General features: G+C 39.2%; 1 protein-coding gene across 21 annotated transcripts in view; it reads right to left on the bottom strand.

Annotated features, from left to right (window-relative positions):
• mycbp2 (MYC binding protein 2) overlaps positions 1-23,709 on the bottom strand; it is a 217,821-nt gene that overhangs the window by 4,446 nt on the left and 189,666 nt on the right. For all 21 annotated transcript variants that reach the window (XM_055636757.1, XM_055636765.1, XM_055636751.1 and 18 more), the window contains 17 exons: positions 22,930-23,157; positions 22,003-22,068; positions 21,258-21,497; positions 16,785-16,874; positions 15,952-16,029; positions 13,076-13,342; positions 12,608-12,882; positions 7,868-7,964; positions 6,222-6,341; positions 6,006-6,107; positions 4,445-4,573; positions 3,756-3,888; positions 3,425-3,528; positions 3,089-3,277; positions 2,064-2,171; positions 1,760-1,969; positions 1,197-1,304 (listed from right to left, as the gene is read on the bottom strand). In XM_055636757.1, coding sequence (XP_055492732.1) covers positions 1,197-1,304; positions 1,760-1,969; positions 2,064-2,171; positions 3,089-3,277; positions 3,425-3,528; positions 3,756-3,888; positions 4,445-4,573; positions 6,006-6,107; positions 6,222-6,341; positions 7,868-7,964; positions 12,608-12,882; positions 13,076-13,342; positions 15,952-16,029; positions 16,785-16,874; positions 21,258-21,497; positions 22,003-22,068; positions 22,930-23,157 — 2,544 coding nt within the window. The remainder of the gene's footprint in view (positions 1-1,196; positions 1,305-1,759; positions 1,970-2,063; positions 2,172-3,088; positions 3,278-3,424; positions 3,529-3,755; positions 3,889-4,444; positions 4,574-6,005; positions 6,108-6,221; positions 6,342-7,867; positions 7,965-12,607; positions 12,883-13,075; positions 13,343-15,951; positions 16,030-16,784; positions 16,875-21,257; positions 21,498-22,002; positions 22,069-22,929; positions 23,158-23,709) is intronic.

A 23,709-nucleotide genomic window follows, 5' to 3' on the forward strand; every position in this document is an offset into this window, starting at 1 on the left:
AGTCACTCAAGGCGTTCCCCAAGGCTCCGTACTCGGCCCCCTCCTCTTCATCATCTACATCCTCCCCCTTGGTCAGATACTCCGCCACTTCAACCTGGACTTCCACTGTTACGCTGACGACACCCAGATCTACCTCGGCACCAAATCCCCCCACAACCCCCCCCTCTCCCATATCAACTCCTGTTTGTCAGCTATAAAAACCTGGATGCAACATAATTTCCTCAAACTCAACAGCGATAAGACAGAATTCCTCCTCATAGGCTCCAAAGCCACACTCAGCAAAATCAATAACCCCACTCTCACCATCGACGGCACCACTGTCTCCCCATCTCCCCAGGCCTGCAACCTTGGCGTGATCTTTGATTCCACCCTCTCCCTTGAACCTCACATCCGCCATGTCATTAAAACCTCCTTCTTTCATCTCCGCAACATCGCCAAACTCAGACGCTCTCTCACACCTCCCGCTGCTGAAAGACTCATCAATGCCTTCATCTCCTCCCGACTGGACTACTGCAACTCACTTCTCCTTGGCATCAGCTCCACCTACATCAACCGACTCCAACTGATCCAGAACGCAGCCGCCCGACTCATCACCCACACCAAATCCTGGCATCACATCACTCCAGTCCTCAAACAACTTCACTGGCTTCCCATCTCCCACCGGATCAACTACAAAATCCTGATCCTCACCTACAAAGCCCTCCACCATCTGGCCCTCCCATCTCTCACTGACCTCCTCTCCCCCTACCAACCCTCACGGTCCCTCAGATCCACATCAGCCGGTCTCCTCTCCATCCACAAGTCCAACCTCCGCAGTTTTGGGGAAAGAGCCTTCTCCAGGGCAGTTCCCAGGCTCTGGAACTCCCTCCCCCAACTGATCCGCAATTCCGTGTCCCTCACCATCTTCCAGTCCCGCCTCAAGGCCCATCTCTTCACCTCTGCCTATCCTTAGCCCCACGTCCCCCTCCCTTTTCATCTGTGCATTAATTGCCTCATATTGTGTTTTGTATTGAATTCTGTCTTTACTTTGTGTACTAGTCATGTCTCTACTATTTATTTCATTCCCCTTACATGTTTTTCCTCTATCTGCTAAATTTTTGTAAGGTGTCCTTGAGACTCTTGAAAGGCGCCCATAAATAAAATTTATTATTATTATTATTTAAATTATTTGCAGAATGTGGGTAAACAAAGAATACCTGTGCTCTTGAGACATCTGAACAAGCGCCACAGATCAATTCCCTTGGGTCATAATCATCACCCTGGCCTGCTTCAGCATCACATCGTGCTTCACCCCCAAAATAAGCCTACACAAAAGGGACAGATCAAAATGTTGTAGTTAGTTTCTTCATGGCATGCAAAAGCTGAAGAGTCAACAACTGAACTAAGGGTTCTTCAGGGAAAAAACTGTTAACGGTGATCAGTCCGCCAATGAATTATTTGGAACCTAAAGCACAGAATGCATATCACCTCTTGTAAAAATCCTACAATGCGTATTGATTGCATAATGTAATACACAAGTGAAAAAAAGCTTCGGAGACATTTCATGAATTCCAACCTACTTAGCAATGTAGCATGTAAAAGGCACAGAAAATTCTGATAATACACTTCCTTAGATTAGCACTTTCCCCTCAAATACCAGCAGGGCAAAATAAAAAAGTAATAGTTTGTATTCTGTTTCCTGGGACATAAGAAATTTTACTTAACGGCTTCTTCTTTCCAGGAAATCAGATCAGATATAATTATTACAGCATTTACTTACTTTTTTACATTTATAGCAGACGTAGTAGGCGTATCTATTCATTGCAAATCCAGCAGGATCATTGTAAAACCGAACACCAGGAGTGGTGATGGCATCACTTTTGTGCAATCCTTCATATTCTAGCCTCATTAGAGCCTTCCTCTTTACATCTTCATACAGGTCTTTGATAGGATCAAGCAAATCTTTCAAAACCAAATGATTTATTTTGTTCTAAAAAAAAAAGCAAAATCACAAGAAATGTATAACTTAGTCAAAGCAGCACTACAAAATTTAACCCAGAGTGTCATAGAAACAAGTTGCTCACCTTACATATTGGACATGCCATAAATCCAAAGGTTATTCTTGGACCAAGCCACTGATTTTCAAGAACCCGTCTACAGCAATGTAGGTGGAAAACGTGACTACACTCCAACTTGAGAGCAAAAGACAAATCAGTCAGTTATGATGTAGAGTCCAACAGACTTTAGACATCCAAAGTAGACAACAGATATGTTTCTGTCTTAATATTAAAAACACAAGGGGTTTTCAAATGTTACTCGTAGAAATAAATATACATTCTTAATAGACTGTGAGAAGGGTTGGATAATGTTCTAGGATCAGATACAATGGCAGATACAAAAGTGCGCAAGTCAACTTTTATCTGTGGAAACCGATGGAAGATTTGGAAAAGCAGCAGCCTCCAACTGAATCCAGTTCGAAACTGTCAACATAGCTGAATAAAATCAATTTGCACTTGTAGTGCCATCAACATGGTAATAATGCACTCCGGAGAAAAGGCATCAAGATGATTTGACAAACTAGCCAAACTAAGAACTATTAAAGCAAGTGATAAAAACTGGGGTTAATAAAGTTTTAAAGAAGCATCGGGAGGAAAGGAAAGTGAACATGGGATTCAGAAAGGAAATCCCATCTTTTAAGACAATAGTAGTTGGAAGCATACTTGCTATAGTTGTCAGGTGAAAATCAAATTCATACAAAGGACCAGAAATGGATAGAGCCAAAATTCTTAGGTCTAGCAGGAAGGGTTCGGGATATGAATACTAGGAAATCTTAAAAATAAATCAGACAGTGGGACAAGGTAGGACAGTGATCACTTGGTACGATTTTGGAGAGAAGCAGCAACATTTTGGATGAGCTCAAGATTACAGCAAAAGCATTCCATTATTTTCAATATAAATTTGCCAATATTACTCGCAAACTTCTCACAATCTGTGAGACGTTTATTTCATTTTTCGACATAGTTTAGAACTTGTTCACACTGTTCAACAAACTGAATTCCTAACCTGCATAACTTTTGTTAATTTTGTCTCCATGAATGATATGACTGACCTGAACTGCAGGAGCTGCTGAAAGTGCCTCAGTGAAGCATATCATGCACATATCATCAGCATCTTGTTTGAGAGATATTGCATTTTTGTCACAGCCATGTAAGCAGGGTAAACAGCACTCCTCATCTTTAACTCCCCCACAGAGGTGGCCACAGGAATGTGTTTTACCACAAGCAGTTTTAGCATATTCCTGGTTTAGGTGAGTAAAATACATCGTACAGTGAAACCAAACATCTCAAAAAACCCAAAATACAAAAATATATTTTGCTGCAAAGTATCAAGAGCTTTAAATCATTGTAGTTTGATAATATTCTGCATAGGACTTTAGTTTACTCACTTGGCAATCAGCATCAGAACACACACTGCCCACTGCAGACAGTTCTGTTCCATTTCTTGATCCACAGAATCGACATGTTTCTGAACTGCTTGAAGCAGGTTTGCCTGTAAATCATTTCAAATTCAGTTGCAATTTAATTATTTGTCAACTAAAGCACGACATTAACGGTAAACCGTCCACACTTGCATGCAACATTACTAGAGATCACAACTATTTGCTTCAACTTCATGGCCCAAATAATTTTGTCAAGGCATTAATTTATGATAAAATACAAGAGAAAGTTGTAATTCTAACAGAAATGTCATGCAGTAGTTGGGTCTTCAATTCTGACCTGTATGTTCTCTGAACTCTATCATTGCTTTCATGGTTTTCGAGTCTGCAAGTGCCATTAGCCAGAACAGTTTAGTTCTTCCACAACCTTCATGAAGATCCACTTTAATTGCTTCCTCCTCCTCTTTAAACACCTATAATTTGAAAATCAGATTAATTCAATGGGAATAACTATGTAAATGTGTTTTATATTCAAAGCCAACCATGTGTGATATGAAAATGTGTTATATAGCCAGGTGCAAGTATTTTAACTTCTAATTATGTTGAGTTAACAAAATGGATTGTCTGCTTTTTACTAGAAACCAAAAAATTGCTCATTTAACCTTACAAATATTTGTAAAGTAATCAATTTTGCTCATGTCCTGACAGGCTTCAAATCATTAGAGTAAATGTTGTTTACTTGCAGAAACATTTGAAGAGTGCCAATATTACAAATGTGAAGATCAATAATAAATTATATTTTCATTCTTTTCTACATTTCCCCTTCCCCATTTAGGCCCAATATTAATTAACGTTTCAAAAACGATTGTTTGAAGTCTTTTGGGGAATCATAAGGTTCCGTCAATAAACTAAAAAAAGTGTAAAATATTGCTATAAAGCTGCTCTTGTATTAGTTAACATCATACAAAAATATTTCTAAATCCTTGTGTTTTTTAATATTTTAAGCATATATTAAAATTTAACTCTTGCCTGTCTTTGATGCGATCTCGTCCTTCTGTGAAGATGGAGAAACCGATCACAGTCTGTGCAGAGATTCCCACACACGTTGCAGTGGATTATTGCTGGAGTCTCACCATCATCATGGTTGTCACACATGGGCTAAGAATAAAATACATTGATCATTTTAGTCCGTTAAAATAGATAATACAAAAGATAATACCTTTGATTAAGTGCATTCAGCTGCTAGTTCAAAGAAATCTCAATGATGAACATTATATTCTGTCGTACGTCTGCGAATATCCCAGGCAATATAACTTGCTTGATCTTTGCAAGAAGAAATTACAGGTGCTAAAATATTTATATTATACAAACAATGAAATTTGGCCAAATATATTTAATTTTTAAATGCAATTCATATCATCTGCTTTAATCTAAAGTTTATAAATACTTCCAATTTTCATAATATTTGGTGAATTTTAATTACTTTCTGCAACTTTGCTGGCCCATTAATGCAAAACATAAAATAAATATAAAATAATCAATAATTCAATAAATTAATAATTAGTAATACGAGGTAATCAGATCATAATAGTGCAAAACCGAAGTCTGTGTTGCAACCAAAACAATTCCACAGTAGATCTTAGTTGCTGAGGTAATGGTTTGTGATGTGCAGTTTTCAAGAGCCTGATGGTTGCTGGAAAGAAACCATGCTTGAAACGCATGGTTTTCATGCTCTTATACCTCTTTCCAGTAGTAGCGAGATGGGAACATGACCAGGATGGTGTGGGTCATTGATGATATTAGCTGCCTTTTTGAAGCAGCATCCCTGTAGATTTTGAGATGGACCACCAATGTCTACCACTTTCTGCAGCCAGCTTTTTCCAGGCCCTTCGAGTTACTGAACCAGGCCATGATGCAACCAGTCAGTATGGTCTTTATTGTGCAGCTGTAGAAGTTTGTTAGAGTATTCAGCGACATACCGGATCTTCTCAGTCTTCTAAGGCAATAGGGGAGTCATGAGCTTTTTTGAGCCAATGTGGTGGTCTTGGGACAGATCTTCAGAGATGCATATGCCAAGGAATGTGAAGATGTTGACTTTCTTCACTGCTATAGTGTCAATTATCAATAGAAAGATAGCAATGTGGATCAAATCTCCCATGGCCTGCATTTATTTAGCTTGGCTACGTTCAATATTCAGATCACTTTGGTGGCAGCTCTTCAGCATGGCCAGTGAGACTCTAGTAAAACTCCCAAATATTGCCCTAAATTTTAACACCAGTTGGGATTGCTCTCTAAGCCAGCATTGACTCAGATGGATTGAATGGCTTCCATCTACAGCACAACGAAAAGTGAAATTAGGCACAAACTACACACTGCTTATTTCACTGTATGCAGAACCCTGCACATATCTACATTCAATTTTACCTGACAGTGATTGTCACCTCCCCTCCCCCAATCCAGTACAATAGTTACTTTATAAAAATATCACACTATATTTCCTTAGATTTAATGGGCCTTCATGTTTGGGTTATCGTTTATGTAAGAAAGAATCAATAGTAGTATTGAAATGTATTAAAACCCTTTTCCTTACCATTTGTTTTTGCTGACCATCCTTCCCCATCCATCTGCCAGAGGAAAGCCTATCAACGTGGTCTTGATCCAGCACACACAGTGAAGCCAAAGCCAGCCATAACTGTGAAGCGCAATGACAAAGATTGTAATCATTTGCATCGTATATTCAATTCTGATTACTGCTTTTACTCTTCTTTTTCTTATATATTTTCCATATGATACAAATAATTATTACCCTGGTTGTTGTAGTGCACCGAACAGGCACCCTGTATTCTTCTTCCATTTTTGTTAGAGCAATTATTGTTTCAGCAATAGCATTTTTTGTAACACGAGACCAGGCTTCTGACAGGTGCCCCTAAAAAAAAAAAATGATATAATCCAAACATAATATAATCTATTGGCCTATTTCTTACTAGTGTTTTTGTTTTTGCGTGTGCATCAGTTTTGGTTTTGCAAAAGACCTTGCAGTCTCTTCAGATATTTATGAAAACGACCAAAATGATCTACACTGAAATTAAATAAACTAATCACGTCAATCCAGAATGGTTTGGCCCTGTCCTCGTGTGTGTGCACGTATTTTAACACATTTCCCACTATACACTATACATTTTGGTGCTTCAACCATTTATGCTCCAAAATAAACTGGTTCTACTACGAAATACCAGTTAAAGTTCTATGAACAAATAATAGTTGTAAAATTATCTAGCAAATTCTAATAAATGGTTACAAAACAAGCAGCAACCATTTATCAAACAGAATAAGTGAAAAGATATAATTGCAATAAAATGTTGCCTCAAACTGAAAACATGTGCTATAAATATTCAGTGATCACGTGGTATCTGTGCGGAAAGTGTTAACATTTTGGGTCAACCGATTAACAGGCCCGTTTATCGGAACAGTAAAATGAGAACGTAAGTGTGTTTAAATTGCAAAAATGCGGAAAGGTGGAAAGAACAAAGGGACTGTGACAGAGACTAGTATTGTCCAGTTAACACGATGTTGTCAATATCACCGGTCAACACATGAAAGAGGGCATTTAGAGAAGGGAGGGGAAAATGAATGCAGGAAATATCCAACAATTTAGGCCTTACTAGAATGATGGTGATCCTGGATGGTGATAAGAATAGTTGCTGCATCTCTTGCAGTTGCATGGATAAATGTTAAGAAGAGAATGTTTGAAGGGGATGGAGCAGTGCACCAGGGAATTGCAAAATGATCTCTTCAAAACACGGGGAGCAATTCACTAAATTGGAAGAACTCTGTTTTTGTTCCAAATTTCTAAGATTTACATATTTTTTGTTATTTTCAATTCGTATGAACTTTTTCAGCATAATCATGGGTCAACAGCATGCAGTGAGGTAGAATTGTAACAAATGCTCCAGAATCTAAGTCTCTGATGAGTTTTGAAGAAATCTATTAGGTCAAGGTAGGGATTACTGTCCTGACTTGATTCCTCACAATTATACTTTGGATAAATGCAAAACTTGCTATATCCCAACAACTTGATGGTGTGAACATTTGCAATCCAAACACTTGTGAGAAATATTTTGTCAGTATTTCTGAAGGAAACATTATAAAATAACAGAAGAACATCAGGACTAAGTCATTTATTTGCTCAGTGTGTGGGACTGATATGAAAATCATTCTGCCTGTATGATTTTCTGGATTTATTCTGGGTCGTTTAGGAAAATAAAATTCTTACACAATTAACGATTGCAAACTCCTTAACACATGAAACACATGAAATTAGACTGATATTCCTATATGCAAAACACTTGGTTTGTCATCTTAACATGTATGTAATTGCTCTGTTACAGTATCTTTTTTTTCACTATTCGAGACTTTTTAATGAAGCAAAATAATTATAGAATTGCAACTTACTGCTGCCATATCCTTTATTAGTTTAATTATTATTTCAGAAATTTGTGGGGGTGTTGAGCCTTTCATCCACCAGTGACTTTCACCTCGACGAATGGAGCTGTGGGAAGACCATAACACATCAGGCAAACTTTTTCATAATATTTGGAAGTAATTTTAGCCAGGTTTTGTAGTAAATATATAAACAAATGTGATAACTATCAGATTTCAGGAACCAAAATAAAATGTACCTACCGTACCAACCAAACCATACTTCTTAAGCATACGTTTGATAGGTCTGGCACATAATATTAAGGAATATCTAAAGGGATTTTATAAGTACATTATGGGAAAGAGAGGGGGGGCTGGATAAAGAATAGGGCAAAACCGGTGTGTGGAGCCGAAGGAGACGGGCAATGTCCTTAATGAGTATTTCTCCTCTTTGTTTACTGTGGTGAAAGATGTGAAGACTGGGGAACTTGGGACAGTTAATGGGAGTGTTTTGTATTAGTATTAACAGTCAGTATTACAGTGACCTTGCCAACATTATAGGCAAATAATTGAAGGGTAATGTGCAATTGTTGCTGGTAGTTGGGAAGGCAAATGCTATGTTGGCCTTCATTGTTAAAAGATTTGAAGAGAGTAAGCATTCCTTACTATAGTTATATTGGGTTTCAGTGAGACCACACATGAAGTATCGGAAGAAAGTTTCAACTCTTTACCTAAAAGGATATAATTACTACACAGGGAGAGTGGCAACATTTCAGCATATTAGTTCTTGAAATAGCAAGTCTGTCACACAATGAAATAATAAGCAGGCAAGCCTCTGTTATTTAGAGTTTTGAAGAATGAACGAGATATTGAAATATTATTCATGTTTTAAATATGGAGAAGTCCAATGGCTGAAGTCCAGAACATGGAATCAAACACAAAGGATGGTGAATCCTTGGAACTCTTTACCCTGGAAGGTCGAGTACATCAATTTATTTAAAGCCTAAAGTGGTTGCTTTCTGGAATATTAGGGGGATCACAGGATGCAGTGATAGGCAGCAAAAGTGTTGTGGTAGAAGATCAACCATGGTCTAATTGAATGATAGAAATCAAAAGTATTATAGAAAATCAAAGTGTAATAGGAAGGGGAAGAACATTCAAGCAGCATTATGCAGCAGAAATTGGAACCGAAGTAATAATTGTAACGTCAAACTTTAAGGCTCTTTATCTGAATGCATGTCGAGCATTGTTAACTTACATGAATATACAGCACTGGCGAGTTTGTTTTAAAGCTATTACATCAACATCATTTCAGTATGACCAAGATTTGGAACTTAGTATTCCAGGTTATTTGATAGTCAAACAGGCCCTTTTACCCAACTTGCCCACAAATAATGTTCCAAATAATTCAGCAGAATAATTATGTTCTAAATTATTCAGCAAAGTCAAAGGACGCATGGTAGGGATGTTAATCAAGCAAAGTATAAATGTAGCAGAAAGTAGAGTTATGGGAGCAATGGATTGTGATGTGAAATGGTTTGGATGGAAATTAGGAAAATCGGGGGAAAGAAGTCATGAGTGGGACTAGTTTGAAGGCCTTGAAATGATAGGACAAAGCAGAAATGGGAAAACATCAGATGGCTAATTACGTATAGTCTTTTCACTGACTGGATAGCACACAAAAAAGCTCTTCACTGTACCTGTACACGCAACAATAATAGTCAAAACCAAAAACAACTAATTATCATGGGTCATTAGATCTGTATATTGATGTACTAATTAAAATGACAGAAGAACCATGAAATTCGTGGAGTGTTTTAGGAATTGATTATTCGAGCAACACATCATGGAACCTACTCGCCAACAGGCTTTGTTAGATGCGGTCATTCATAAAGAAGTAGGATTAATAAGAGAACGTAGTTAAGGATCCTCTTGGGAATAGTGATCACAATGTGATCGAATTCTAGAGACAGTTTGAGGACAAACACTTATATTCCAAAACAGTATGATGGAAAAATTGTCTAGAATGGACTAAGAAAATAGTCTAAAGAAAAGATTTTTAGTAAATGAGCAGTCGCAGATATTTCATAATACTCAGCAGAATTCTATCCCAATTATGGAGAAGGACTCAGCGAAAAAGAAATTAACAAAGGAGGAAAATACAAAATCAAAATCTGGGACATAAATGGTATCAAAAAAGTGGTAGAACAGATGAGTGAGAATATCTCAGGAACCAGCAGCAGAGGACTAAAAAAACCTAACATGGAGAGCAAAAATTGATGATGAGAGTAAACGGGCAAAAAACATCAAAACAAACACCAAGAGTTCCCATGGAGAGTAGCCAAGATAAGCGTGTGTTCCCTGGAGAATGAGACTGGAGAATTAATAACAGGAAATGAATAGCAGGTAATTTAAATGTATACTTCATTGTGGTTTTAATTAGAAGACAAGAACTTGTAACATTTGTCATAAGGGTCAAAATGTTATATAAACTAATGGGGCTAAAGACTGGGAAGTTGTCATGACCTGATGGCTGCATCGAGGATTTAAAAAAAGTGTCTGGAGAGACAATAGAGCCATTGTTGGACGTTTTTTCAAAACTCAGGAGCCCTGCAAAAACACTAGTAGATTAAATAACAAGCAAATGGTGGGGCTTTTACTCTCCATCCTTTTTTTTTTAAAGAAAGGAAGGAGACAAAAAACAGGAAACCATAGGCCAGTTAGCATATATCAGTTGTTGGGAAGCTACTGGTCTATAATTAAGGTAGTAAAAGTCGGTAATTTAAAAAAATCAAATTCAATCAACCCAAGTCAACACGGTTTTATCTGGTCGGGCTATTCGTAGTTGTCACAGAGTCAATACAGAGATGAAGATGGTGTATCTGAGATTTCCAGAAGTAATTCAATAAGGTATCACAAATGATGCGAGTGCTCAAGAGATTACAGTGTTAGGGTAAGTGCGTTAGTAAGGATTGTAGACTGGTTATCACATAGAAGAGTGATAATTAGAATCAATGAGTAATTTAACATGATTAATTGTGCGATGACACAAAGCCAAGGTAGACGGGAAAGGGATCCTAGCAGGAATGATGGTGGAACAGCAATGGCAGGAATTTCTGGGCATAATCCAGAAGACGCAGGATCATTTGATTCCAAAAAGGAAGAAAGATTCTATTGGGAGTAGGAGGCAGCCATGGCTGACAAGAGAAGTTAGGGATAGAATAAAACTAAAAGAAAAGATGTATAACACAGCAAAGACTAGCCGGAAGCCAGAGGATTGGGAAACATTCATAAGACAACGGAAGAAAATAAAACGGGCAATACGGCCTGAAAAGATGAAGTACGAAGGGAAGCTGGCCAGGAATATAAAGAAGGACAGTAAAAGCTTCTTTAGATATGTTAAGGGAAAAAGAGTAGCAAAGTCAAATGTGGGTCCCTTGAAGGCAGACACGGGTGAAATTATTATGGGTAACAAGGAAATGGCAGAAGAGTTGAACAGGTACTTCGGATCTGTCTTCACTAAGGAAGACACAAACAATCTCCGAGATGTACTGGAGGACAGAGGATCTAAGGGGGTAGATGAACTTAAATAAATTTTCATTAGGCGAGAAATAGTATTGGGTAGGCTAATGGGACTGAAGGATGATAAATCTCCTGGGCCTGATGGTCTGCATCCCTGGGTCGTCAGGGAGGTGGCTCTAGAAATAGTGGACGCATTGGTGATCTTTTTCCAATGTTCAATAGATTCAGGATTAGTTCCTGTGCATTGGAGGATAGCTAATGTTATCCCACTTATCAAGAAAGGAGTGAGAGAGAAAACGGGGATTACAGACCAGTTAGCCTGACTTCGGTGGCGTGAAAGATGCTGGAGTCAATTATTAAAGAGGTAATAATGGGGCATTTGGATAGCAGTAAAAGGATTAGTCCAAGTCAACATGGATTTATGAAAGGGACATCATGCTTGTGGAATGTTGGCCTTCATAACAAGAGGATTTCAGTATTGGAGTAAATAGGTTCTTCTGCAGTTGTATAGGGCTCTGGTAAGACCACATCTGGAGTACTGTGTACAGTTTTAGTCTCCTAATTTGAGGAAGGACATCCTTGTGATTGAGGCAGTGCAGCGTAGGCTCACGAGATTGATCCCTGGGATAGCGGGTCTGTCATATGAGGAAAGATTGAAAAAATTTGGATTGTATTCACTGGAGTTTAGAAGGGTGAGGGGGATCCTATAGAAACATATAAAATTATAAAAGGACTGGACAAGCTAGATGCAGGAAAAATGTTCCCAATGTTGGGCGAGTCCAGAACCAGGGGTCACAGTCTTAGAATAAAGGGGAGGCCATTTAAGACTGAGGTGAGAAAAAAACCTTTTCACCCAGAGAGTTGTGAATTTGTGGAATTCCCTGACACAGAGGGCAGTGGAGGCCAAATCACTGGATGGATTTAAGAGTTAGATAGAGATCTGGGGGCTAGTGGAATCAAGGGGAGAAGGTAGACACGGGTTATTGATTGGGGACGATCAGCCATGATCATAATGCTGTCTCGGGGCCGAATGGCCTCCTCCTGCACCTATTTTTTAATGTTAACAAAATGGAATACAATCTTATTTTTGGTTTTTTTATCACAACATTTATACCATTTCCATGATATCACAAGAATAACATTTCAAGGATATTCAATTCTTCTATACGTCCAATGCAATATTGAGAAGCATAAAATACAATCATTGTAAAAACAACTACATAGACCTAACTGGAACAAAGTCACTCTTACCCAGAGTTGAAGACTGATGGCAATGTAATGGAAGTCACCCCTTTCCCAGCAACCATGCCAGGATAACTGCTCCCTTTGGCTTTTAGCTGCACAGTGAGGGCTTTAGAAATGCATCCCAAAAACATGTCCAAAATTCCTAATTTATTCCAATCTCCTTTTTCTGTGGAGTGAATAATATCACTAATGTCTGCCGGAGGAAGAGATTTTACGCCTATTATACTAGCAAGTCGGACTGGTGTTACTTCTGGCAGAACGCGGCGTAGCAAAGACGTCACCTGTAAACACGAAGGTTTGAATTTTAAACCATTTTCAAATCGATTGTTTAACAAAACATGCAAACAGGACAGGACAGCAATTCACAAAACATTTGCAAGAAATTAAGCATTGTTCTTCCTTAAAAAAATAAACTTAAGTAATGTCTTTGTGTACCAAGGCATTTAAATAAGTAACAACAAAATCCATACGAACCTGTCTTTGAACCCGGGGTGAAGCTGTATGCAGCAAGGAGAAAAGGTCTTGTAATAATGTGAGCTGCTGGGCCAAATATTGCCTTCCTACATTAGACCCACTCAGTGCAAGCACCATAGACAGAAGCTCAAAACAGTATGCATCTGAAGAAGCATCCTCATCGTTTGGCTGAGAATTAGCATTTTCCTTGCTAGATATGGCATGTTCCCATTCTTCTCGCACACGTGTAGCTTCCATTCGTATGGCCTGGACTATATGTGCACATACCTGTTAAGATAGATATTCAGCTGGTTTCAAGGGTGCAATCAAATAAAAGGGATCAGGATTGAGTTTGATTAAACAATTTTTAACTCATCGTATCTTTAATAAGTATCCCCAAAGTACAACTTATTGATGACTTGTTAAATCAAAAAATGCAGCAAGACCCCTAGAATGGAGCCTATCAACCAAATAAATTACTTTGCCAATTCAAAGCTAAAATATCAGACATAAATAGTGATTGAAACATCATCTTTACAATGTGGATCAAAGTTTTAATATATTTAAAGTCTGAAGTTAACATTAACAGTGGATGCAGCATCGGAAATTTGTGACCAGAATAGATTATTTTATCTGACACAAAGTCAACAAAATAACCAAAAGCTTGGACAAGAGGTAAACTTTCATTAACTTCTTAGAGGAAGAAATAGTGTAAATGGACCTGAAGAGATTTAGTGATGAAGTTGAAAACATGGAAGCCGAAGGCAAAGGAATAAAATAAGCAATGATCGAGAATGTAGAACTGGAGCAACTATCTTGAAGGGCTGCAAGGCAAGTGATTACAAAGAGAGGGATGGCAAGGTCATGGAATGATTTAGAAGTATAATTTCCAGAATCAATTCATAGCTTAACTATGAATCAGAATAGGTTGATAAAAGCAGGGACGTTATGTCAAAGGGCACAGATTGCAGAGGAGTGCACAGATATAAATGCAGTAAATCCATTTATTTTTTGATAGAGGCCCTTGGGTGCTTTTTATTAAAGTAACATTAAAGAGGATTGCTCGATTAAATGATTATCTAATCCAGTTAATGATTTATGATGCTGCTTCTACTGTTATAGTAATGCATAGATGTTAACCTCAGACTTTAAAAATGTTTAAAACTTTGATCCACATTGTAAAGATAATATCCAAGACTTAAACACAATTTATGTCCAATGTTTGAGAGTTGAATTAGCAAAGTTAAGCTATTTATTTGCTAGACAACGTTCCAGTAGTCACTGTATCATATTCTTTTTACCCGATTCCTAACCAACGTAACATTTTTATTTAAACCAGCAATCAAAATATCCTCTATGAAGCCAGAAATGAATATCATTTGGCTCCAGTAAATAGCTTTAATATATTTAATAGCTTTAAGGGATATATGAATGACTATTGGAAAGGTACAAAATCCAGGAGTAACTCAGCGGGACAGGCAGCAACTCTGGAGGGAAGGAATGGGTGACGTTTCGGGTCGAGACCCTTCTTCAGACTGATGTCAGGGGAGTGGCATAGATAAGGTCTAAGTTGTGAAAACAGGACAAAGGGAATGGAGATCAAGGAAAATGTAGAATAGATCATTGTTAGCTGGGAGAAGGTAACACCAAAGCAAACCGAGATAAAATGTAGTTGGAAACAGTAAGACTAGTCGGAGAATTGGGAAGGGAGAGGTATGGAGAGAGAGGGAAAGCAAGGGGTACTTGTGGTTAAAGAAGTCAATGTTCATAGCGCTGGGGTGTAAGCTGCCCAAGCAAAATATGTGGTGTTGTTCCTCCACTTTGCGGGTGGCCTCACTCTGACAATGGAGGAGGCCCAGGACAGAAAGGTCAGTATGGGAATGGGAGAGGGAGTTCAAATGTTTTGCAACTGGGAAATCAGGTAGGTTTAGGCGGATTGAGCGGAGATGTTCAGCGAGATGATTGCCGAGCCTGTGCTTGGTCTCGCCGATAGGAATCCACACCTCGAACAGTGGATACAGTAGATGGAGGAGGCGCAAGTGAACTTCTGCCTCCCTTGAAAAGACTATCGGGGTCCTTGGACAGAGTCGAGGGGGCAGGTATAGGGACAGGTGTTACATCTGTGAAACTATCTGGGGAGGGGGTGGTTTGGGTGGGGAAGGGATGAGTTGACCAGGGAGTTGCGGAGGGAACGGTCTCTGCGGAAACGGGTGGAGATGGGGAAATGTGACCAGAGGTGGGATCATGTTGGAGGTGGCGAAAATGTTGGGAGGACGAGGGGGACCCTGTCCCTGTCACAACTGGGAGGGGGGGTGGTAGAGGGAGCAAGAGCAGAGCTGTAGAATATCGGTGAGATCCTAGTGAGGGCCTCATCCATGATGGAAGAAGGGAACCCCTGTTCCCCAAAGAAAGAGGACATCTCTGATGTCCTGGTGTGAAACACCTCATCTTGGGCACAGATATGGCGTAGACGGAGGAATTGGGAGTAGGGGGATAGAGTCTTTACAGGAAGCAGGGTGGGAAGAAGTGTCGTCTAGATAGCTGTGGAAGTCAGTGGGTTTATAATAGATGTCAGTTGTAAGTCTGTCTCCTGTGATGGAGACGATGAGATCAAGAAACGGCTTGGGAGATGGTCCAAGTGAATGACTATTGGCATCTTTGTTAAACATTCAATTGCTATTCGAGGGATTCAATTACAATTCAATGCATGCTTCCAAAGATTAAACCCTTGAGGAATTGCAAATATTCAATACATTACACGAATCTGTGAAGATTCAATTTAAGAAAATTACTTAAGAGCAAGAGATGTATTAGATGGAACAACATGAAGTCGTTTACAAATAGCAATCCAAGTTCATTAAATGCCACGTGTGAAATAAAGATTATTCATTTCAAACCTGTTTTTGTAGATTGGTTAACTTGCTTCGACTAAATATAATTCCCACCATGTGTTCCTTTAAATCAGCATCAGATACCTCCAAGAAAATAAGATACAAATAATTTAAAAAACAGCAGAACTTGAAAGACATCCTCATCAATGACTCTGTCCTTGACTGCACCCATAGCAAACTATTTGGCAACCACCCAGAGCATCAAAAAGGTCATTTGCCTACTGAAATTCAAAAGCTTGGAAGTAAATGGTAACCCATCTGAGGTTCTAAAACACAGGTTCCTCAGTCATCAGTCAATCTCATCATCCATATTAGAAAAAGGGGAATATAATCAGGGACCTCAGACATTCTAATTGTGACATCTTCAAGAGAAAAAACATACAATTGCAGGAACTTGGGGGACTCCTTGCTTTCACAATACATGTTTGTTGCCAGGTTCCCACTCAACTGCTTTCACTAATGACCAAAGAACTAATATTTGCATCAGGTTATTTCTGGCCATCTAGTAGCACAATTGATATGATCTACACTAGGCAACAACCCGGAGAATGGCGTATCAACACAACATATAGCCTATTTTGATCTCCCAAAAGTCCTTAATTCTGTCCATCAAGAGGGATGGTGGAGTATCCTCATCAAACTGGTCTACCAATGGCAATTCATCCCAATCTTGCTCAACTATTACATCATGGCATGTAATCTGTCACCATAACCAACCGGCTCACAATCAACCTAACTGCAGAGCACATTGGTGTTAAGCAAGGCTACTTTAGTGTCATACCAACACTTGTTTCAATCTATCTTGGAATGCATCTCATCAACAAGTACCCCGCTCATACCTTTTCTTCTCCTTCTGGTGAAGACAAAATGGTTTTGTCTTCTAATTCAGGTGTAGGTTCAGCATCACCACAAATTAGTTTGCCAAATACCTGTAAATACATCAGAAATCAGTTCCATCAAGACAGGAATCATTGACAACTTCTACTATTTCATTCCAATTATAAGATGAACTTTCAAACGTTAAAGCACATGGTCTACTTTTACCAGGATGACTGTGAAATGGATAATCAGTTATGAAACATTATCAACTAGTTCTGAGGAAGCAGGCAAGGTTGCCAGGAAAATCAGAGAGAGAGGGGCAGAAACAGAGAGGGAGAGGGGGGCGGGTGAGAGAGGGGGGAGTGGGTGGGGAGGGGAGAGGAGGGGAGGGGGAAAGGAGGGGAAGGGAGGGAAAGAGTGGGGAATGCATGTGTGCAGGTTTATGTGATTTAGTAAAGTCGTAACATGTTCTGTGGAGTGTCTGTGGCGGTCGAGCGAGGGGGGGAAGGGAAGGTGAGAGGGGAGCGGCGGGGAGGAGAGGGCAGGAGAGGAGAGGAGGGGAGGGGTGGAGGAGGGGGGGGAGAGGCGACCAGGAGATGGAGAGGAGGAGGGGGGGGGGGGGGAGTGGGGGGGGGTGGGGGGGAGAGGAGGGAAGGGGGGAAACGGACCCAACCCGAGAGACCCTAGAGATCGTTCTTCACTCGTAGCGCGTGGAACACAGTGCACAGATCCATTGCGGCATCATCAGCGAAAGATGCCGGGGTTTTTTTCCAACTTTTTTCAGATTTCTGAACATTTCCATTAATAACTCGAGAAATAAAGCATGCATTTTTCAGATAAGGTGATTTTGAACTACAAGGGATAAATTTCTATCGGAATATGTAAAACGTTTACCGTTATTGCATCGTTTTTGATGTGATAATAAACAAACAAATAAACACACACATCCAAGATCAGAGTTTTATAATTATAGAGATATGATATAGGGAGCAAGGAATGGTCTGATGGAGGAAGAACCTCAGTAATAGTTGTGGCAAATTTTATAAGAGTAGAAGATGTCTGTGGTGAAGGAGGTTTGCAGAGCTGGATAAAGACCAGGTTTTGGATGACAAAGAATAGTATTTATGCCATAAACCAAAAGGATGAGTCCAACACAGTGACTACACATTGTTGTTATGCACAATATCTACAGTGCCATCCATAATGTTTGGGACAGACCCATCATTTATTTATTTGCCTCTGTACTCCACAATTTTGAGATTTGTAATAGGAAAAAAATCACATGTGGTTAAAGTGCATATTGTCAGATTTTATTAAAGACCATTTTTATACATTTTGGTTTCACCATGTAGAAATTACAGCTGTGTTTATATATAGTCCATTTCATAGTGTTTGGGATGCATGGTTTCACAGGTGCTTGTAATTGCTCAGGTGTGTTTAAATGCCTCCTTCATGCAGGTATAAGAGAGCTCTCAGCACCTAGTCTTTTCTCCAGTCTTTCCATCACCTTTGGAAACTTTTATTGCTGTTTATCAACATGAGGACCAAAGTTGTGCCAATGAAAGTCAAATAAGCCATTATGAGACTGAGAAACAAGAATAAAACTGTTATGGAGACTTCAGCCAAACCCTAGGCTTACCAAAATCAACTGTTTGGAACATCATTAAGAAGAAAGAGCACTGGTGAGTTTACTAATCGCAAAGGGACTGGCAGGCCAAGGAAGACCTCCACAACTGACGACAGAAGAATCCTCTCTATAATAAAGAAAAATCCCCAAACACCTGTCCAACAGATCAGAAACACTTTTCAGGAGTCAGGTGTGGATTTGTCAATGACCACTGTCCGCAGAAGACGTCATCAACAGAAATACAGAGACTACACTGCAAGATGCAAACCACTGGTTAACTGCAAAAATAGGATAGCCAGGTTACAGTTTGCCAAGAAGTACTTAAAAGAGCAACCACAGTTCTTGTGGACAGATGAGACAAAGATTAACATATCAGAGTGATGGCAAGAACAAAGTATGGAGGAGGGTAGGAACTGCCCAAGATCCAAAGCATACCACCTCGTCTGTGAAACACGGTGATGGGATGTTATGGCCTGGGCATGTATGGCTGCTGAAGGTACTGGCTCACTTATCTTCATTGATGATCCAACTGCTGATGGTAGTAGCATAATGAATTTTGAAGTGTATATTTCTGCATGATTTCACTGACGATCCTGACTGCAGCAGATCCTTCTTCTTCAAAACAGTTGACAATTTATTTTATCCTTTCAAAATTTGCAGCATAGTAGATTACAGCAGAAAGCCATGTACCCCACCTAGTCAAAACAGGCTGAGGAAGTAGCAAAATCTCGGGTGCCATTTCCTTGAACAACTGCACACGTGCTTTGAGGAAGATTTTCTTGACATTGGAAACTAGGCGATCAACATTTGGAAACAAGCTACGTATTTACTGGGCAATTCTATGGAGTCATGAGCTAAGCATGTCAAATGCAACATTTTGGGGAATAAAACTTTACGAGCATGAGCAGCTTTTTTCATGTAGGGAGCTGCAGCAGTCACAAACAGAAGAACATGCTTGTGCTTTATACCTTCTGACCAAAGTACAGCAAGTGAAGATGTAAACAACTGAGCAATAGTTCTGTTTGACCTCTCCAATACTTCTGATGTCAACAAATACTCCTTTGATGGTTTACCTGCCTCCAGTGTACCGATGACCACATTGGCAACATATCCCCCCACAGCATCGGTTGTCTCATTAATAGAGTTCCATATTTTGTTGCGTGCAACTTCATCTCTAATTTTCTGCACAACAATGTTGAAGTTGCTGTCATCATAATTTTTCCGTAATGATGACTCGCTCGGTATATGTTCCTCTGTGTATTTCTCTAAAAAACCTCTGAGAGATTTGTTTTCCAATTTCCACAGTGGAATTCCAGCATCAATGAATGCTTTGCACAAATCACTCAAACTCAGATTTGTGACTGGATCCAGCAGTAAATGTTGTGAGGAGACAAGCGTGGTTATTTCCTACCTTCAGTTTCTCTTGTGCTTAGCTGGGAGACGAAATATTTATTCTCATGATTTACTGCTTTCTCACATGCTTTGCAAAACAGCACACAGTTGGCTGTAGAGAATATATCACTCCCGTACACTCACACCAAATCGTTCAGTTTTTTTTACAATTCGTTGACTTGACTTTAGCCATGTTGACGTTTGCAGGGGTAGATCCCACAGGAACGGGGTTGCAGACCTCTACAGGCAAACCAAGTACAAGCTGAGAAGAGGAATCACAGCTGCCAAGGAAAGGTACTCTGAGAAGTTGAGGAGCAAGTTCTCAGCAAATCACTCTTCAGTGTGGAAGGGCTTGCTAGAAACCATAAGCTACAAGAGGAAAATCCCCCGCTCCTTGGACAATTGTCAGCTGACCAACGACCTGAACGAGTTCTACTGCAATTTCGATAAACAGAAACTTAACCCTGGTACTCCCACACCCCCTCCCCAACCAACACTTCACACCTACTCACAGCCTGACTCCAGTTAGAAAAGACTGGACCCTGCCCCACCTACTCCTCCCCAATCGGTCTGCAAAGACTGGACCCTTTCCCACGCACCCCTCTCCAATCACCACTTAACACCCACTGACGGTCAGGTTTCGCCCTGATGGTGTAAATTTTCTTGTAAGTTACGTTAACACGGCAAAAAAAGGCTGATTTAGGCACTCAAATGATTTATGCAATTGACTAGCAATTTTATTTTTTTTTAAATGGGAATGGAAGCGCAGAACAAATGTTTTTCATCAACTTGTAAGTCCGAGCAAATACCTCTCCGACAACCAATACAAACCTGTATTTAAATCCGCCCCCCCCCCCCCCCCCTCCGGAATCACACGCACAGGCAGTGGCAGATCTGGAGCGCTGCTGATGGTAGGTTTTGTAACAACGCTGCATTAATAACCTTTCAAAATGTCACCTTTTGCAGAGTTGACCTTTGACCACACCTACTCATCAAACATTCTGTCACCCAATCCAAAATAATATTCATTTGCAAACTTATACCAAACACCAATTCATAACCTTCCACTACCTATCACAACCTTTCATTATATATGGACAGACTCCTTGATATACAACTTGCTAATTGTTAAGGGGATGCGCAAGATGTCATTCAAAGAAAGGGCAGAGGAATCTTGCAGCTCTGTATACATTTGTGGGTGAAGGAGAGCACATAGAAGAACTTAAATACAAAGTTAAACAATTTAAAACTGAGGAATTAATGGAAAGTTAGCCAATGAAGAGTAGCCATGCAGGGATGCTGAATGATTAGGGATTTATACATCAAAGACATTTTGACTGATATTAATGGTGTTTTTTGGCTTTTCAAACTAGTCACATTTTACATATTACGATGCCAGAGACATTTAACAATGGCCAATTAAAGATTCTGAATAATAAGAAAAGATAGACTTTAAGAAATAAACACAACATACCTGTGATGTTATAAGTCGGAAAACTCTTAGAGTCTCTGCTTCACAGTTCTTTTGCTGAGCAACACTTGCCGAGATTTGTCCACCAATTTTGATGCTTTCACTATCCTTCCATCCTAAAACTTTGACTTGGCGAACTCTCAGGGTGTTCTCAGGTCCTTTGAGTTCTATTTTAATGATATGATTGTCTCCTCCCAGAAGCTCACTGGTTATCCACCCCATATGTCTGGAATCCATATCAGCCTTAAAATAGAGAGAAAATGACTCGAGTTTATTCTTAAAAGCAAATATAATTTTTAAATGTAAACTAGTTTTTAAACAAAGCGACTCAACATTATAAAATAAGAAATGTGTTTCTATCAACCAAGGATAAAGATTTGTCCAAATATATAAAAGCCAGTCCATATTCCTCTTCATTATCCATGTATAAATGTCTCATGAGGAAATTCTGCCCTTGCAGGGTACCATCTTTTTTAGAACCCCTCACACAAATCATTTATGAATATTTATATAACCAACAATCTCTTTTCTCAACAGGCCGGTAGGTCTCTGTGTTTTGACAAAAGTTGAATTCACCATGGTAATGAGCAATGGTTAAGAGACATCCAAAGTTCGATATTTAAGTAAAGAAACAATAATCAGCAGCAACAGGTTTCACAGTATGCATGGAGGGAAAAGGAGGGAATAAAACATGCTGTAATGAAATAAGCTTTGCTTCCAAGAAGAAGAATTTCTTCCAAACGCTTACTTGTTTAATTCTGCTTAGGTCTTCAGTTGACTTTCCAGAATAAAAGGTCATAGAAGATACCTTGTTCTGTATTGGGAGGAAAATGTATATTTCAATTGTTAGCATTCGACAAAAATAATGTTTATGCCTGGTAAATGAATTCTCTTATCCCTCAACTTACATTTTTTTCATTAAAACTTTGAACAAGACGATTAAGTGCTGATATTTTGGTTTCAATATATTTATTAACTGCCAAAACAAACAGATTCTAAAAAGATGAAATATGTAAGAAGGAACTGCAGATGCTGGTTTAAACTCAAGATAGACACAAAAAGCTGGTGTAACAGCGGGACAGGCAGTATCTCTGGAGAGAAGGAATGGACGACGTTTCAGGTCTCAACCCGAAACGTTACTAATTTCTTCTCTCCAGAGATGCTGCCTGTCCCACTGAGTTACTCCAGCTTGTAGTGTCTATCTTTTTTTTTCTTTTTCTTTTTTACAGAAAGAGAATAGAAAAGAAATAGAGAGGTGTGTGATACCGGAAGGTGAGAAAAAGGAAAGGAGAAAAGAAAGAAAATAGAGAGAAAAGAAGAAGAGGTAGAAAGCAGAAGAATAAAGGAGAGATAGCTATTTATTATTCTTGACCACCATTCACCCAATCCTGGGTGTCTATCTTTGATTCCAAAAAGAATTGGATCTGTTCTTACAAAGGACAATAAATTGAGGGGTTAAGGGGCAAGGTTAAAAATTAATTGACAGGTCTTTCTATATAAAGAGCATCAGCCAAATGGCTTACAACTATACTTCATCAAGTACTTAGAATATGACACATCTACAAACCTTGGCGAAGTGAGAGTTTGGCTATAGAACTCCATTATTTTAAAATATCTGAGAAAGGTATTGGAATTGTGATAGACGTAAATTAAAAAATAAATTCTATATCCTTACCCCCAAGTCGCGAGAATTATCCACATGGATAGATACATAACGAGCACAAATTCCTTTAACACAATTTATCGTTATGCTCTTTGTTTTGTTCTTGTCCTCATCACCCGATTCCCAGAAGGTTTCTGTGGATCCATCTGTCAGACTACCAATCATGGCTGGTCTACTGGACGTCTTAATGTCTACAATTCCTGTGAGGTCCTTCAAGCATGCTACTGTACACAGCTCCTGCTGTGAAAGGCAAAAGAGACAGTCTGATTTTTCACTCGTCACAAAACGTTGTATATAGACAAATTTTTATTGCCGCAAAAGCAACAATTACTCTCAAGTTCTGCAGATTAAAATTGATTTTTTTGTGCGGCAGGAGAGATGGAGGGAGGAAATAAGGGAACGGAAGATCAATGCACGACGCAAATTGACAATTACCCAAATAGGTCTGGTCTTCCTAAGGTTCTAAACAGCCTATGTATAATTGAACAATTAATAACGTTTTAATCATATACTAAAATAAATCTTTAAGTATCCATGAGACAAAAAAGTATTTGGAACAATAATTGCAATAATTAGAAATTTCAAAATGTATTACGTACATATTCAAACTATTCAAGTATCTCTCCAATTATTCAATGAGTTTAAGTAGCTGTGCAACAGATCAGATGCCTCAAAACTGATTCAGTCAATGCTGAGATGGCCAATTTCAGATCAATAGTACCGATGAGCCCCATATACTTTGTAGTTTCAGGCGGGCAAATTTAACATTTTGCTTACAATGCAGTTGGTAAG

This window comes from Leucoraja erinacea, chromosome 6 (genome assembly GCF_028641065.1).
Source record: "Leucoraja erinacea ecotype New England chromosome 6, Leri_hhj_1, whole genome shotgun sequence".
NCBI lineage: Eukaryota > Metazoa > Chordata > Chondrichthyes > Rajiformes > Rajidae > Leucoraja > Leucoraja erinaceus.